The 18,287-nt window shown below is 32.5% G+C and overlaps 1 protein-coding gene and 1 long non-coding RNA gene across 8 annotated transcripts; one reads left to right on the top strand and one right to left on the bottom strand.

Moving 5' to 3' along the window:
- Nucleotides 1-37: 37 nt before the first annotated feature.
- LOC105948963 (lysine-specific demethylase JMJ26) lies at nt 38-10,635 on the bottom strand. 7 transcript variants are annotated; one of them, XM_088822866.1, is made up of 14 exons: nt 10,551-10,635; nt 9,761-9,856; nt 9,491-9,573; nt 4,404-4,483; nt 3,636-3,696; nt 2,888-3,311; nt 2,575-2,647; nt 2,267-2,484; nt 2,084-2,145; nt 1,771-2,004; nt 1,482-1,541; nt 1,322-1,395; nt 735-777; nt 38-407 (listed from the first exon to the last, which is right to left on the bottom strand). In XM_088822866.1, the coding sequence occupies exons 6-10, from the start codon at nt 2,996-2,998 to the stop codon at nt 1,845-1,847; spliced, it is 624 nt and encodes a 207-aa protein (XP_088678992.1). In that variant the 5' UTR covers nt 2,999-3,311; nt 3,636-3,696; nt 4,404-4,483; nt 9,491-9,573; nt 9,761-9,856; nt 10,551-10,635; the 3' UTR covers nt 38-407; nt 735-777; nt 1,322-1,395; nt 1,482-1,541; nt 1,771-1,844. The 7 variants fall into 7 exon arrangements, 6 of the variants coding, with proteins under 6 accessions (XP_088678992.1, XP_088678993.1, XP_088678990.1 ...); XM_088822867.1 differs by lacking the exon at nt 735-777; XM_088822864.1 differs by lacking the exon at nt 38-407 and having other exon boundaries at nt 459-777; nt 9,496-9,573.
- A 2,995-nt stretch (nt 10,636-13,630) lies between these two features.
- LOC148768066 (uncharacterized) lies at nt 13,631-14,344 on the top strand. Its single transcript, XR_016033430.1, has 2 exons — nt 13,631-13,789; nt 13,821-14,344. It is a non-coding gene; the product is annotated as an uncharacterized LOC148768066 (long non-coding RNA).
- The last annotated feature ends 3,943 nt before the right edge of the window (nt 14,345-18,287 follow it).

Consider the following 18,287-nt stretch of genomic DNA (forward strand, 5'->3'; position numbering starts at 1 on the left):
GTCCGATCAAGTTTTCAAAACATTGATACTCCATCAGTTTTATATTATTAAGAAAATTGAAACTGCAATGAAGTTTAAGATATATTTTATAATAAAAAACAAAAAAACATTCATGTCAATTCTGATTCGCCTAAGTCACTACAACTCACAAAAAACGAAAAACAAAGAAAAGAATTGCCCAAAATTTTAGTATGAAAAACGTTAACGCATCGGTAGATATGGTGTCACTGAGACGTAGAAGACTCAGCGGAGATGGTGTTTACTTTGTTAAAGAGGCGCAAAGTCTCTTGTAAAAGATAGGCTTTCACATGAGGGTCAATAAGGTGGCCTTTTGTTTCGAGAATCAATTTCATTCTCTCCAACTCCCTCTTCATTTCTGCAACACTAGGTATACATACGTATCTCCCCTGGAATAAGAAATGATACGTAGCCGATAAAAAGGGTAGAAACGACGTATATATTCACGAATTAAAATTGCAATAAAACATTAAGAGTGCACATAAAGATCTTCACGTCAAGAAACGATTACAAGAAATAAGACCTTAATTGATGATTTAAGCTATACGAAAAACATCGTTATTTTTAGAAAGTTAATTTGTAAATAATCCAACAAACAATAGAACGTAAAACGAGCAAAGGTATCATAACCAATCACATATTTCACATTACAATTTTTTCGTTTGACGGGATAAATCATAGTAGAGAAGTGCCAGGATTGTAATTACGAAATTTACATTCAGATTGGGCCGCTTCGTCTTAATTTTCCTTCATTGGTAACTTCACAATAAAAAAAGAAAAAAAGGAAAAAATAAAAAATAAAAAAAAATGGGTCATCAGGAAGAGAAGCAAGATAGCTAGGACACAAAAGTCAAAAGTTAGTCGTTGAAAACTAATCTGCAAATCGAAATGACAAAAATATATGATCTCTTTGAGTACTCTTTCTAATCCAAAGTAAAAGCTGTCGTGTTTTCAAGAATATCCCAAGAAATGAATATTGCCAGAAAGAAATGGATAAGTTCATCAAACCGGGAGGGGGGATGAAAGATCGGAAAGTACAAAATTCAAAAACAAAAATAAATTGCGTATCTCATAAAACGACATGTCATCTGATTTTGAACCAGAATAAATCAAAAATCATCAATCCGATAAAATAGTCCGAAGATGGAAAATTAAATGTTGATCATTCGAAAACTAAATAAAAAACTTACAAATATATGAGAAAACGACAAGAAGAAAACTGAGAGAGGAATCGAGAGATGGGAGATATGGGAATGACTGGGGGAAGGGAAAACGAGTGTTATATAATGGTGAGAAAATCTACAGTGATAAGGCCGGCAGTCAATGCAGCGATTCGCAATAAATTGTGCCTTATCCAGCCACGCCACGCCAGCTCATCTAACGTATCAGCATTGACCAATCTTAGCTGGTAACAATATACATGTTGGAAAGATATAAAAAATACCGGACGGGTTTGAGAGTACCTTACTACGTTTTGTGAATTTCTCATGAGCACCTAAGCGCAATATCCACTGCTAACAGGCCTGTGCATTCAGCAAACACAACATTAGCAAACAGGAATATCAATTTGCCTTTTCCCAAACTTAATACTAAATCAAAAAAACGGAAACATTAGCCTGCATCATGCCAAAAGCAACTCGAAAATTCTCAGGGCCTTCAAAATTCATGAAATCGGACAAAAGTTTGGCTCAAAATTATATAAATAAAGTATAGTTCCACAAATGAAAATGTCAAAATATTATTCAGGCTAACCATTGAAAATGGTGTAACTAAGATGAAGAAGAGCCGCCAGCACTGGAGTTTATTTTGTTAGTGAGGAGCGTAATCTATTTTAAGAGATAGTCTTTCATATGCGGTTGAAAAGGAGCCAATTTCATCCGCTCCAACTTCCTCCTCATTTGCAAAATACTACGTTTCTCCCCTTGTTGAGCTGGATTCTGGCGTACATGCTCAAAGGGGGGTGCAAATGGACTTCTTAACGTAATACTGGGAAAGAATAAAATAAAATGAATTAACATCGTATCAAAGACATATGTTTAACAAGCCTATGTATATATTGACTTACGCGTCAATCTTGTCCAAGTACTGTACAGCTTGGCAGACAGCACTCAGAACCAATCCCTTCACCTGTTTCTTACGAGACGTTAGATGTCGTCCACAATCTTTGTTTTCTTGCAAGCAGACAAATTTTATTCATTATATATCTTTGATTTTGTTTATTGACAAGACAATCATATTTTTGACATACCTGCAACTTGTCTTCCTTAAAACTATGATATTTGGGGCGACGCCGATACTCCGTTGATAGGCGGATGCACTGACCGACGCTTTCTGCTGAAACAAAGTCGATAGAAATACTTGTGCACGACTGCAAGATGGAACATCGTACACAAAAGTTAATTGCAAAATTCACAGCGAAAAATTTACATTCGACTAATCTCTGGACAAAGGTCCATGGTTCAATTCCTACAAAAAAAATATATATATAGAAATATAGATAATCAATATACATAGCAATTCACACATATACCACTTTACAACACAATAAAGACATACCATATTCCTCTTTCAGCTTCCTTTTATGCTCCATTGTTAAGTAAAATGCTTTCTCATGAATAGGATGAACCAGCTGTGCACGAATAGAGGAAAAAATAAATTAGTAATATTCCAAAACATATCGATACTTTGGAAAAATAAAAGACATCTATCTACTTATGCTACGACAATAAGAGATCATACCAAAAGCTTAACAAAATTTTGATTTTTAGAATTCTGTTAGAAAAATAATAGTAATTACCATATGAGAGATAAAACCCCATAACAGAATAAGTTGAGTAGAACATTGTTTTCAAAGTCAAGATTTAATTACTTGCTGCAAAGGGACGACAAAACTCTTCGTAATGCCTCCGAAGATAGTCTTCCAGCTTAGGAACATCTTGCCTCTGAAAAATGTCCCAGATAGCACCACATTTTTGGTCATCGAATCTTTGATCGTTGTTTCCTGAGGTTGAAGGATCAAATTTTTCCTTTCCTTTATTTTTATTTTCCCTTTCAAATTGTTGATTTCTCGTAGCTTCTTGATTTGCTTTCCCAGTGCTTACAGAAAATACCACTGGATCTTGGGCAATGTGCTTCCTTCCCAACTCCACTACTGTTGAAAGTTCTTCCGGATTAAACCTTTAGATTTCTAACTTGGTGAGGGCAGCCAGCTGGTACGTTGCCGAATCTGTAGGACAATTTTCTGTGTCCTTATTGTGGCATTGATGACAGTTGTTTGAGTCACTTCTTTTCCTCTGTCATACCCAAAGACAAACATGTTGACATAGGAATTCATTGTCCTCACCTTTTGAATATCTTACTTTACGAGAGTGAAATTATAAGAGATCTACAGTTCCGGATATAACCCTCTCAAAAAGAAATAGATAGCTTCCTTCCATTTCACATAGGTATCTAATGTAAGATCTCTTGATTAAGTTAATTAAGATAAGTTTATATACTAAATCATTTCGTGACTGAAGACTAGATATTTTTTATGAAAAACAACAGGTCCCTGTTGTTCTCTGTTTATCATTCTTTGATTCTAGAAGATCTGTCATAATTGACTTAACGAAATTTACCTTAAAATTGAGCTCGTTCCTCTGCATATTTCCAGCAGAGGATATTTCTTCATCGATAACTCTACAAGGAAAAAAAATCATCAGAAAGAGAAACAACATAACTATGACATGAAAACTTGTCCTAGAAAACTAATCTTCAAATCAAGATGAGATCTATCATTAATCCAAAGTATAAATGAATGAAAACTGGACAAAAAGAAATGGACGGAAACAACTAGGCGACCGAAAAATCGTAAATTACCAAATTCAAAAAAAAAATGATGCAAGTCAAATCAGATATGTCCTTTGATTTGAACCAGAAATATATCAAAATCCTTGAATCCGAGAAAATGATTGCACGATGGAGAAATGAAAGTTGAATGTAGGTAGAGAGGGGGTGGGGCGGGGGGGGGGTGTTTGTAACAAGAATAAGAAAAAAATGTATGCATCATTCAAAAACAAAATAAAATTAAATACTTACAAATATAAACACAAATCTCATCTAATTTTCAACCAAAAATAAAGCAAAATCCTTAAATCTGAAAAACTGATGAGAAGAAAACTGAAAGAGGAATAGAGAAATGGAGATATGGTGAATGAATTGGCGCACGGAGAATGCGTGTTATATAATGGTGAGAAAATATGCCGTGATACGGTCGACAGTCAATTGCAATAAATTCTGACTTATCCATCCACCAACTCACCAACTCATTTGCCGTATTAGCATTAACAATTCTTAGCTGGCAGCAATATACGGAAACAAAATATATTGGATGGGCTTGACAGTACCTTACTACGTTTTTAACTTCTACGAGCCATTTCTTGGATTTCTTATCGAAGCCCAATATCCACTGCTAATGCTAATAGGCCTGTGCATTCAGCAAACCAATAATTAGAAAACAGAAATATCATCTTGCAATTTGCAACACTTAGAGCCCGTTTGGCTAAGCTTATTTAAAACATCTTATAAGCTCCTACATCTGATAAGATGTTTTAGGAGCTGATAAGCTGTTAGATCTTATTTTAAAAATTATTTTTTAAGGTGTTTGGATATGTAGCTTATAAGTTACTTTTTGTTTTTATAAGTTGTTCAGGTGTTTGGAAATAAAAGGTCTGTTTATTGCTATAATGACAAAAAAGTACATGACGCCAGTATAATTGTTAAACTTATTTGACTCAAATACTTTTGTTCCTAAAATATTATTATAGTATTTACAAATTATTTTTTCAAATAATAATAATAATATAAAATAAAAATTGTAAAAGAAATATAATTTTTTTTTAGATGAAAGAAATATAATTTATTATGGAGATAATAAGAATATTCGTGTATTTTTATATACATATAAAATATAAATAGAGAATAATTTTCTGTACAATTATTATGATAATTACGATAATTATATTTAACTAATTATTAATCTTGATTACAAGAATACGTTGTTTTGATAAAATATAAATATTATTAGTATTCATGTAATATAATAAAGTATTTGAGGGTAATTTTGTATTTTAAATGTTTTAGTAAAGAAGAAATAAGATCTTAAAGAAAAAAGGTGGGGTGGAGGTACTTTTTAAAAAACATCTTATAAGCTCCCTAACAGCTTATTTTTGGAAAAAATAAGATCTTTTGCAATTTTTTTACCAAACACCTTTTAACAACTTATAAGCTCCTAAACATCTTATAAGATGTTTTTAGGAGCTTATAAGCTTAGCCAAACAGGCTCTTAATACCCAAAACCAAACAATTTGGTTTGGTTCGGTAAATTCATAAAGATCCAGGGAGAACTGAATTGCAGACAAAATGAGTTATACCAAACATATTTTGATGTTGAAAACCGATTGCTATTCTTGGTATCGATTGCTCTTTGGAAATTTCAAAAAAATTATCTCGATCTTGAGTGCTCTTCCAAATGTATTAAAAAAAATATCTTTTAAACTTATTAACTTGCATTTTCTTTGGTGGAAGAAAAGAACAAAAACTAGCTAATAATAAGACATGACAATACATGGAAAAAATCTCTTCTTCAATCATATATGTACAAGAGAAGGATTTTCTGAAATGAGAATGGAAGCCAGGAAAGAGATTGACCAGAAATTGATTAAAAAAAGAAAAGAAAAAGAAAAGCACAGTTCAGTTGCGTAAACTTGAACCAAAAGTATCAGCACCGAACCAAAACTGTGAAATATGGAAAACGAATATCAAACAGGATTGCAGTTCAGTATTCGGTACAAACTAAAGCTTTGGTTTTGGTTCGGTCGGTTAACCAAACAGTACACATCTACACAACTGCTAAGTAGATCATTTCAGCATAATTTTTCTAGGAATGGTCAGTTTTGATATCATATTAGTCAGCCTATTTATCAAGTTTAGCTTGATTTCTGCTCAATAAACTAAAGAAGTGCCAAGTTATACAGTCCAATAAAAGGTTAATATAGATATTTGATTTGTTTTGATTAGATGCATATAACTTTGGAGCTCAATTCAAACTTTTGTAGCGCCGATACCAGATTAAGATCAAACAACTTATGAGCATTTTTTTGCACCTATAGATTTACTACTGACACATTTTCATTTAATCATGACCAATCCTTATAAGTTAAAATTATTTCAATTATTCTTTTAATCCGAAAACGCGATGAAAAAAAAGATGCAACTACGATGTCCAGTGTACCAAGAGTTAGTTTCCCATTTTTCTTTCTCAGGAAATCTTAAAGCTGAAAAATAAAGTTAGCTAATCAGAAAAGTTATGTAATATGAGCTGCTTCTACCAACTATGAGATTATTTTTTAGAAAGAGCATTATGCAACTAAACTACACTGCTGCTTAAACAGCACTGTGTGGTTCAACACTTCAATACGTATTTTCGGACAAACTAGTTAACCATCCAATACATAAAAACAGATGTAAGCTCATTAACCATATATTCCTCTAATAAAGCTACGACCAAATACTATAACATAAAATATCCTGAAAATGAAAGTTCTTATTTTCCATTCTCGATTATAAGCTATACTGTTCCTTATGCACAAGCCATACAAATGATAGAAATCCAAGACTTTTTGGTTATTGGAATTTCAACTATTTTACTACCACGGAGCATAAAAAGTGTCAACAAATACATAACACAATTTGAGGAAATCTACTTTCTTCAATACCATAATTAATTCTGTTCAATAATGAATATTTACATCAAGCAATTATCAAAGTCTCTCAGGAGAAAAAAAGTTCGCTCTCAAAAATATTTTGGCTTCGTTGGTTAACAGGATAGATCATGATTAATTATATCTTATTTCATGTTTAGTTAATTCAATAATTTTAGGGAGCATCTTTAAAAATTGAAAATAAAATTGTGCCCTTATCTTATAGATTACTTGTGCATATATACAATTGGACCCTAATAAAATTAAAATAATCTTATCTTGGTCACCGCACTGTAATAATCAAACGAGGACATAATCAATTTGATAGTACATCATTCGTTGTCAAAACATCCAGAATTGGTGCTTCATACAAAATTATCTTTCTCCACTATAAATTTCTCATTGTTTTGAGTAGCATTTATAGGTAGAAATTGATCATCGTGAAGTTCGCATAGCATTTGCATATCTTTTATAACTGATTGTGTCAATTTTATTGTGCGTATGTGTACAAAAAGGTTCTTCCAAATGCATTTTTCACAATAATGCACACTCTTAAGACACCCTTAGAGCACTTTGGTTAATACATACTTTATTGACCGTGTAACACCGTAAACAATCATTAAAATTACAAATATTACCACATCGGACGGGTCTCTCTGCAAAAGCCCTTCATCCTTAAATACTCAATAAGGAAGATCTTTTTACAATAATAAGCAAATCATGAAGATTTTTAGATGTATCACTGTTTAATGGTGCAGAAATATTGATGTGATAACGCGTGTGAGGTGCTATAAATTTAGTGTTGCTTAGAAGTGAAACAGATTAATGTTCTAGTGCAGGAGAAAATTTTATTTTGTCAGAACAGAAAACGTGAAGTAACTAATTTTTCCTGACTCAGTAAGTAATTCACATCATATATATACTCATTTCTCAGTCATATTTGAAATATGAAAAACACTTTTCTAACACTAATAACTTTGAAAGTCAGATATATGTAGTTGAATTCTTCTCGATGCAATAACTAGAGACCAACCGAGGAATGTGATTATATATGCTTTCTGCATGCATCTATCCAAGTGCGTTGTCAGTATAATGAAAGAAGCTTCTAACTAAAATTTTAACAGAAGTTTTTACGTTGTAAACAAGATGGAAACCTAGATGGCACCAAGTTAGGAAGTAACGATAGCATCCTAAAATCAGAATTTCAACCAAAGAATTTCCTAAAATCAGAAATTCTCTAATAGCAAAATCAATTAGGGTACTAATGAGAACGGAAAGTGCAATAACACGTCTCATATAATTCATTATCTCTCCAACTTCTTCACAAAACAAGATATTCAAAAGTGAGAAGTATAGATTTTTATGTTAAACAATTTTGTCTTCGAGTATGATAGAGTGACTCAAACAATTGTCATCAATGCCACAAGAATGATGAAGAAATAGTTTTAGGATGCACCAAATGCAATAAAAAGAACTATCCACCATTCCATGCATTATTAAATGTTGAGAACTTTTGTTGTTGGAGACATTTTATACTTCAATGCTCAATTGTTAGACACTACTAAAATCTTTTGTGTCGTGGAAATTCTTCGGTTGTGACAATTTGGAAGCCTACGTCACAAGATTGGTTCCAGTCAAAGAATTTCCAGATGCAAAAGATATAATTTTAGTAGCATAACATAAAACTGAAACACTGGAATGAAAAGTATCTTCAATAACAAACTTATTCACAACTTAGTAATGCTGAGAACGCAATAATCCTTCAAACTGCATTTGATGTATCTAACAACTATATTTTTACCACACATGTGACGCTGAGGACAATTGTTTGAGTTCATTTGCGTTTGTCACACCGACAGACGAAGATATTAACATATAACATAGGAACCCTTGGTTCTCACTTTTGAATATCTAATTTTGCATAATAAATGGAGATTCACTCCTGAGTGGTGGATTATGCACCGGATAAGTTTAATGTCACAAGGAGAGAAAAAAGTTATCAGAAAGAGGAGCAACATAACTAGGACATAAAAACTTGTCCTAGAGAACTAATCGTCAAATCAAGATTTCACTCTAAACGATGGTAAAAGCTGCCATGTTTTCAAGAATTTCCAGATATATGAATGAAAATAGAACAGAAAGTAATGGATGAGTTAATCAACTAGGGGAGGGAGGAATGAAAAATCAGAAAATATAAGATTTAAAAAAAAAAAGAAAAAAAAAAGTATATATGTCCAATCAGATGTGTCATCTGATTTTCATCTAAATATAATCAAAAGCCCTCAATCCGAGAAAATGGTTAGAAGATCGAAAACTGAATTTCGAATACATCTAAGGAGATGGGGGGGGGAGAGAACCAACAAAGAATAAGGGAAAATAAGAAGCATTCAAAAACTAAATCAAAAACAAACAAATATCAAGCACAAATCTCATCTTATTTTCAACCAAAGATAAAGCAAAAGCCTTAAATCTGAGAAAATGGTGAGAAGAAAAGTAGAAAAGTGAAAGGAAAATAGAGAGATGGTCATATGGGAATGAATTGGGGCAGGGAAAACGAGTGTTATATAGTGGTGAGAAAATCTGCCGTGATAAAACCGGCAGTCAATGCAGCGATACGCAATAAATAGGGCCTTATCCATCTACCAACATGCCAGCTCATTTAGCATATTAGCATTAACCATTTTTAGTCGGTATACGATTTTGCAAATTATATTCGTAGGGTTTGACAGTACCTTACTATGTTTTGTGGACACTTCATTAGCCATTCTTGGATTTTCGAAAGAGAACGTAAGCCCAATATCCACTGCTAGTAGGCCTGTCCATTAGAAAACAGAAATATCGGTTTGCATTTTGCCAAACTTAAAAAAAATGGTTTGGTCCGTAAATTCGTCTGGATCGGGTAGAATTGAATATTCTGAAAAACTGAGAAAAAAAATATAGAATTTTTTCTTTGGCATTTCATTAAACAAAACCGAAGCGCTTGTAAATTGTACTGAACTTACTTTGGTGATGCTGAAAACTGATTGTTTTTCTTGGTTTTGGCATTTCATCTCAGTCTTGATCGCTCTTAGCCAACAGCATTATTCTCTATTTAGATTCTGCATAGCCAATAAAATTGCAATGAATTAAAAAAACGAACTTAAGAACTTACTAACTGACATTTTTTTTATGTAGAAAGAGAGAACGCAAACTAGCCAATAATAAGAGACATGACAATAAAATGAATGTATGTATGTATGTATGTATACATGGAAATGATCTCTATTTCAATCATATGCGTAGAAGAATATAAAGCATTTCTTCACTTTTCAAGCCAATAGTACAACTAACATTTTACGAGTATCTTTCTCTACAAAATGCATATCATGACCATTTGCATCGTTCGCGCATGCAAACCACCATTTCAGTTATTGGAGTTTCAACAACTTGCGAATCGATGCAAATTAACATATAAAAACTTGATATTTGCATCGGACGACATGCATCAGAAAATGCCGAATGCGGCTGGAAAACATTGAATTAGATTTCTGGAAATGAAAAACAGATCCAGATAAACTTCAAAGTAACATCCACGGTTAAAACGAACTCGAAGAATTAGATAGCAATAATAATAAGCAAGGGTTGTTTACTACACTACTTGAAAACCGAAAAGGAGATGATACCAATCAGACAATTAGTGAATTTCATAATCTCACGAACAGATCGACAAACGAAAAAAATAATTAATTACTGCAAAAAATTATTCATGAGTATCAATATCAAATATAAAATTGAATCTCAATATTAACTTACCTAAATTATCACAATCTGGAAAACTACAATCACCAACTCAGCATTGTCCACAGTATAATAGGACGGAGGCGTGCCTCTGGTGAAGAATATAATCAAAATACTATCAAATATAGAATAATTATACTTTTGACCCAAATACTAATCCTATGTTATTTTTCCTCACCAATTTTCTCCAGTTTGGGTCGGTCGTGTAATTTGAGTGTTAATAAAACAACCCTTTCAACCCCCATTTCTTACCTATATTTTGTTTAGCCCCAATTTCACTTGATTTATCAATTTCATCCCAAAAATCATGAAGTCCTTATATCTCCCGAAAATTATACGCAATAACGCAAAGGCTGCGATATATGCAATACTTGCACCAAAAAAGGCGAATCCCTCGCCCTAGGGGCCCCCATCCCTTGGCCCGACAAGGATTAATGGAGGATGTAAATCATGGTAACTCAACGGCCCGTTAAGGTAGCGGACCCGGACCTGGTGCCCGCCCACAAGGAACCAACCCTCATTTGGAGTTGAAATTCTCACACTGCGGCTGCCAGGATTCGATCCTAGGACCTTGCACCAACTTACCACCTCGGGAACCAGTTGAGCTACACCCATGCGGGCACGATATATGCAATACTAGTAATACCATATGTGCAAGACCAAATCAAAAAAAGATTTCAAGAGATTTCATTTTATTAAGATGAAATGATAAATATATCCATAAATTAAATTGATTTTTGTTTGCTCATGCAAGACCAAATAACAAATAAAGAAAAATAAAACAAAAAGAAGAAAACAAAGATAACGTGAAATTAAAAAAAAACTCAGCCCCCTATGAAACCTATGGATGGCAACGAGTCGGTTCTTGGTTGGATTTGCCTAAATCCGAGACCCGAATCGCGAAAAATATATAAAACTCAGACCTGCTCCAACTCGGTTCAGCTTAGACCCAAATCCGCCCCAACTCAAACCCGAATTAAACGGTTCTGACTCGCCAAACCCGTTAACATAAAATAAAGTTTATTATTTTTTAATTGTCATAATATTTGCTTCTATATTTTTTAACAAAATAATCTAAAAATTAAAATACAATTTTTAAAATATTTCTACAACCGATATAAAGTGAATAATAAAATTATATAATTAATTATATTTAACTTCTACAATAAGTATCAAAGGGCTAGACAACTAGCGGTGGTCGACAAGTGATAGATTTTACTTACGAGAAATGAGATTAAAAAAATAAAATGATGAGAAATGGGTAAATGCGAATAGACACGATAAAAATTGAAAGTTTGATAAATGAAATCATATTAGTTTTTATATACAGATTAATTATAAAATATAATATATTTATACGGTTCGGTTCTGGGTCGGTTCCAATAAGGCCTGTAACCCAATCCAGAACCATCTGATTCTAGAAACTTAAACACATTACCCGATCCAAATCCGTTTAACTTACCCAAACTCGCTCGAACGGGTCGATTCCGGGTCTAAAACCCGGCAAACCCGTACACATTGCCATCCCTAGTGAAACCCTAATCTACGCCCAAGCTCCGCCAACGACCGCCGCTCTTGATATGCGACGTTCTTGATGTCTTGTACATATTTTTGAAACCTTTGATGAATTTGGACAATAAAGTGCGTCTTTGCATTCGTCTTTTGCTATAAAAAAATAAATGAATATTGAAATAAAAAGTAATTGCTAAATAAAAAGTTAAAAAAATATGAAACAACTAAATTTCGACATTAAGGTGTCGAATATATGTCCATAAATTCGACACCTTAATGTCGAAATTTGGTATATTTGGACTAATTTGCTAACAGTTAAATTTCGACACTAACGTGTCGATTTTTACTCCAAAATCGACATCGCAATGTCGATTTTTACATATAAAATTGGACATGTACATGTCGAACGCGTATGCACGGGATTGTTTTTGGAAAAACGATATTCTAGCTAAAAAACACAGAAATGCATACCTTCTTGGGGTTTTCCACCGTAGAATCTTCTATTTTGATGTCTTCTGACTCCATACTTGCCATCTTTGTAAGATTTGTTAAGTTTTTATGATTTTGAATGCTTAGGTTTTGTGGGTTTATGGAGGAGGGAGGAGAAAGATATTGTGGGTTTTGGAAGATAGAGAAGATGAGAGTTGATCTTGTGATTGTGTGTATGGTTTTTTGTGTTTTTGTCACATTTGGATTTTTTTTTTTTAACAAGTAAGAGTATTATAGTATTTATACATTGAAATTTTTAATTTGATCTTGCACAAGTGAAATTAGTCTTGCATATAGCCGCACCCTATCGACAATCAACGGTATATTACCGATTGTAAAGACAACAACATTGTCGGTTAACACACTAAGAGCATGTACATTGGGCTAGCTAAAAATCCCTCTCCAAACAGTGGGGTTCACGTGCCACATACTCATTTTCATTCACTTTATCACCTCTCTAAAAATGGGTCCCACATTTATCACTCTCCAAATTAAAATTGCTCCAATGGGTATATTTTGTTGCTCTCCAAAATACTCTCTAAATATTAAACTATAATAAAATATTCACTATCAATATAAAAAAAATACATATTAAGATTTCAAGATTTTATATTTAATTAATAAAATTGATATAATTAACTTGACTTTGAAATTAGGCTAATTTACGAAAAAAAAAATTTACCATTTAATCATGTTGTGATTTACGTTAGTTTATTTTTTTTTTTTTTTTGTTTGTTTTCTATAATATATATAAAAACTAATTAATAATATGAAAATTTAACAACTAACATAAATTGACATAAATATTAATAACACGAAGGATTACAGAAGAGTTGAATAACATTGTTGGAACATCTCTCCAACTAATAGAAGACATCGATAAAAAATGAAGTTTAATTAGTATTTAAAATATATAATATTTCAGTTATCATTTAAATATATAAATAAATTTTAGTTCAAAAATAGAAATAAAAGAATTGATAAATGATATAAAAAAATATTGGTAGAAAATGAACAAATGATACAAAAATAAAAATAAGTTGCAAGATTTAAAAAAGGCAGTGAATATTTGCAATCCTAAATTTTCTAAGGGGAAGACCAAATCAAGTTTTCCAACAATACTATTACTTGAAACTACAATAATACCCTTACTCTATAAAAAAAACAAAAAAAAAAAAAAAACAAAAAAAAACAATTATATTAGAAACCCACAAAAATCATCTCCCTCATAAACATTCCGGCAGCACTAGCAGGTTGAGTTGCCTTTTCCGGCGGCACTGGCAGGAGATATGGGATGAAGATCGATGAGGAGGAGAAGTGGATAACGGCTGCGTGCTGAGGGTGAGCAGCGAGCGAAGGACAGCAGAAAGGTAGTAGAATTTTGGCTGCCGGCGAAATCGAGCGGCGGGTGGCAGAAAAAAGATGCTGAAGTCTGGGGAAGATGTCTTTCACAAGCTGTTTTTGGTGCTTCCTCTCCCTCTTCTTCCATCCCCTCTTCCTAATTTGCTCCCCTCCTCCCTCCGTCTGCCCTACCGGAAAACGCCGCTACCTCCACACACGCAATTCCACCTCCAAATTGACGCTGTAATGTCGAAATTAACTTCATTTTTCGACACATAAATGTCAAATTTTCCCCTTTAATTCGACACCTCTCTGTTATGTCGAAATTTTTGAAAAGAATCGACAAATATATGTCGAATTTTCTGCAATATTTCGACACTTGTGTGTCGAATTAAAAATCGACATTTGTGAGCGGCGATGGAGGACTTTTTTTCGACGGCAATACAAGACATCTTATACGGCGGCGATGGAGGACTTATTTTCCGGCGGTGGAGACGGCGACGCAAGCTTTGTCGGTGTGTGGGCGAGATTCCGGTGAGACTTGAAGCTTGAAGTCTGGTTGTGGTCTTGCGTGAGAGGAATTGGATTTTAAGTCTTCCTTTAATAATTTGAGTTGGAGGGTAATTTTGGTATTTGATTAGATTGGTCTTCCGCTTAGCATTTTTTCGATTGCAAATAGCCGCCCCCTTTAAAAAATGGACCTATGCAAAATGCATAGAATAAACAATAATAAAAAATGTATGGGGTCCCACCTTTTATTGCTAGAGGACTCAATAATAAAGGCTGGTCAAATGTAGCTAGGCCTATTGAGGGCTATTGAGTGTCACTGCACCATTATTTACTCTCCAAATTTAGAGAGTCTAAAACATCTGATACTAATGGGCTTTTAAGTAGTCCAATGTACATGCTCTAATATTGTCAAGAAAAAATTAAATATTGATGTATTGACAGTCAAAAGAGTATATTGTCGATCAGTAGAACAATACTGTCAGAAAAAAAATGATACTAAAAAAATCGTTAATGTTGTTGTATTGGCAGGGTTAACGCACTACCACCGTCACTGCCCCTATTTCTTCTTCCATTATAAAACTATTTTTTAAGTAAGTAAATTAATGAATAATGATTCTTAAGAATTGAATTAAGTAACTGAAATATTATAAATATGGGACAATTTGCTATAGGTCCCTCTATATTATAATTTATGTGTAAATCCAGGTCAAAATTTAATGTTTTAATAAATTAATAATATTTATTATGGCAAAAATACCCTTAATTAAAACAAATCAAATCCCAAAAAATCTCTCTATCAAAACAAATTCTCAAACATCTCTCTTCCAAATATTAACTAAAACAAATAAATTAATTCATAAAAATATACAATTTATTTTACAAACTCATACTCTAAAAACGCCACTACAGCCCCACCACCGCCTATGATCCGAGAACTGCGACGCCTATGACTCCGCGAACTGTAAATAACAAACTGAAATTAGATTTTAGATTATTGAATTGCAAACAACAAAATACCTATGATTTCGCCAAATACAAACAACAAACTGAAAAAACAAAATCCATAATTTGTATTAAATATTGAATTACAAACAAAAAATTACATATATATGACTTCGCCAAATGCAAACAGCAAACTGAAGAAAAACATTCTGCAAAACTTGCTTGCAAGTAGGGGTGGGCATTCGGGTCGGGTCGGGTTATTCGGGTCGGGTTATTCGGGTTTTTTGCAAAAAAAAAATTACCCGAACCCGACCCGAAATAACCGGGTACCCGGGTTTTGCTATTTTCCTCTTTTTTTTTTTTTTTTTTTTTTAGAAAAATAAACAGTAACTAATAAACAGTAACTAATTTTATTTAAGATACATATCGTACTGATATACATATACACTGATATACATATATATACATACAAACATAGACATAGATATATATATATATATATATATATATATATATATATATATATATATATATATATATATATATATATCTTTATATATATATATATATATATAAAAAAAAAAAAAAATTCAACCGGGTACCCGATCGGGTACCCGGGTAGGATTTCTAATACCCGGACCCGACCCGGTTTGGGAGCACCGGGTACCCGAACCCGGGAAAAACCCGGTTACGTAAAAAATTACCCGATCCGGTCGGGTAATACCCGACCGGGTCGGGTTATACCCGAATAACCCGACCCGAATGCCCACCCCTACTTGCAAGCAATAAACTACCTATGACTTGGCCAAATGCAAACAGCAAACTGAAAAAAAAACAAAAAAAAAAACCAGCATCATTAAAAACATCAACCAAAAAATTGTTTATGGAACAATTTGCAAACAACAAAAACATTAAACAAAATGTTTGTAAAATGTAACTTAAGACATACCTTGCAAATTGTAAACCAGTGGAATCGAATCTCAACATCAAACGCAATTCTTCAAACAATAAACGAAGTTAAACCAACCTGGAAACGAAAATTGCTAACAACAAAAACGATGGGAATGTTCTACATACGGGAGACACAATGTGAATTTTGGCTTTGATTTTGGATTTCTGAATTTTTGTTGTCCTCTTTAATTCTTCCACCAAGAAATCATCTCATAATCTAAAACAATCCCTATTTTTTTCCTTCTCTATAATATTTCTTTATCAAAAAAATAAAGACAAAGAAAAAAGAAAAAAACAGAGAAAGCTCGAGAGATGGAGAAAGGCGTGAGACATATAGGTGAGAAATGGATGAGAGATTAAATACAGGGTGAAGAAACGTGAGATTAGAGAGAGAAAATATATGAGATTTGTTTTCTTATTAATTGAGGGTGATTATGTCTATATACTAATTATTTTATTTTATTTATATAATTTTTTTGAGTCATAGGACCTATGCATATATGCAGCTAGCAACTAGGATATCTACCTATATAAGTTCAAAATAAGGGGTGTCTAGCAAATTTCCCAGTGGGGCTCTAAGATTAAGAAAAATATAAATATAGATAATGATTGTTGATTTTAGTTTTATTTAATAATTGATGTTACTATATATTATAAATTTAAAAAAATAAGTATCACTGTATATATAAAGTATATATAAAAATATTTAAGACCCTAAATTCTTGCAATAATATGTGGGCCCTAAGTGAGCGTCTACTTCACCTCCACACAGAACGGGTTCTACTTATGTTAACAAAATTATCAAGGAATATGGTCAACAATTGTATTGAAGTAGTTATTCAATAAAATAGAAGACTGTAAAATTATTTTAAAGACAAAAAAAAGTAACATATTTTTTACAATAACATGCTCATTTTATCCTAGTTGGGCTGATTCATGGTCAAATGTACATTCTTCAAGTTTTAAATTTATGAGATTCAAATGAAATTATTATCATAAATAATAAACATAAAATAAAAGGTTAAATACAAAAATACTCTTGTACTATGAAATTTGTATCATATAAAATACACATAAAATACAAAAAACCTTCTTACATTACATTTTTTTCCAAAATATGACAAAAATACTATTACTCAAGCGCGCACACACATAATACCCCTACTTTGTGAATACCAACGCTACCGTTTCCGGATGGGATCTGACAAGATTGAATGAGCGAGAAAAGAAAGCAAGGGGTTACGAGAAAAAAGGAAAAGCGATAAATAGAAATAATAAAATTATTTATTAGAAATAACAATATCTACCAAATCAATAATAGTAAAGATCACGATCGAAGAACGACGAATAAGGCCTCTCGCATGGAGAGAAAATCGCCTCCAATAGGGAAAGAATCATGTTTTGAACACCATAGACCTAAGATTCCGAACAAAAAATATAATCTCAATTTTACTTAAAAGTAATATATTTTCTACAACGGCATTCTCATTTTATTCCATTTTCGTTGATTCATGGTCATTTGTACATTGTTCAAATTTTTAAATTTGTGAGATTCAAATGAAATTAAAAAAAAAAAAAAAAAGAAAAAAGAAAAAAAGTGAGAGGTGTTTATACAGTTCACAAGTCATTATGGTGGTTTGATCAAAGTTGGAAGAGTATAGAAAGTATTACGATAAAAAAAAAAAGAAAAAAAAATTGAAGTATTTACCATGTGATCGATGTAAATATTCAGAAAGTATTGTCGGATAACTCATCACCAATTAAATTAGTCATTGCATAAAAAACATGTGTCGCAAGAGCTAAGTAATTTGATGTGTTTTATTATATATGTGCATCGTGAGATAATGATTTTGCAGAAAATGGTACGTGTTAATTAGGAGTAATATAATATATAAGAACATAATCAAGAAATACCATAAGTTAGTAATCACACATTAATTAATATTCCTTCGCACATGTGATTCGTTAACATCTCGAATACATCATATTATATAGTTCCAACGAGAG

This window comes from Erythranthe guttata, chromosome 9 (genome assembly GCF_056151865.1).
Source record: "Erythranthe guttata isolate IM_541 chromosome 9, IM_541, whole genome shotgun sequence".
NCBI lineage: Eukaryota > Viridiplantae > Streptophyta > Magnoliopsida > Lamiales > Phrymaceae > Erythranthe > Erythranthe guttata.

Bases quoted from the DNA above. Each gene is read 5' to 3' on its own strand.
- LOC105948963 (XM_088822867.1), bottom strand. From the start codon at position 2,998: ATGACCAAAAATGTGGTGCTATCTGGGACATTTTTCAGAGGCAAGATG. The intron at 2,485-2,574 runs GTATGTCTTTAT...TTTTTTTTGTAG, and splicing joins GAAGCTGAAAGAGGAATATG to GAATTGAACCATGGACCTTT. The intron at 2,005-2,083 runs GTAAGTCAATAT...ATTCTTTCCCAG, and splicing joins TACTTGGACAAGATTGACGC to TATTACGTTAAGAAGTCCAT.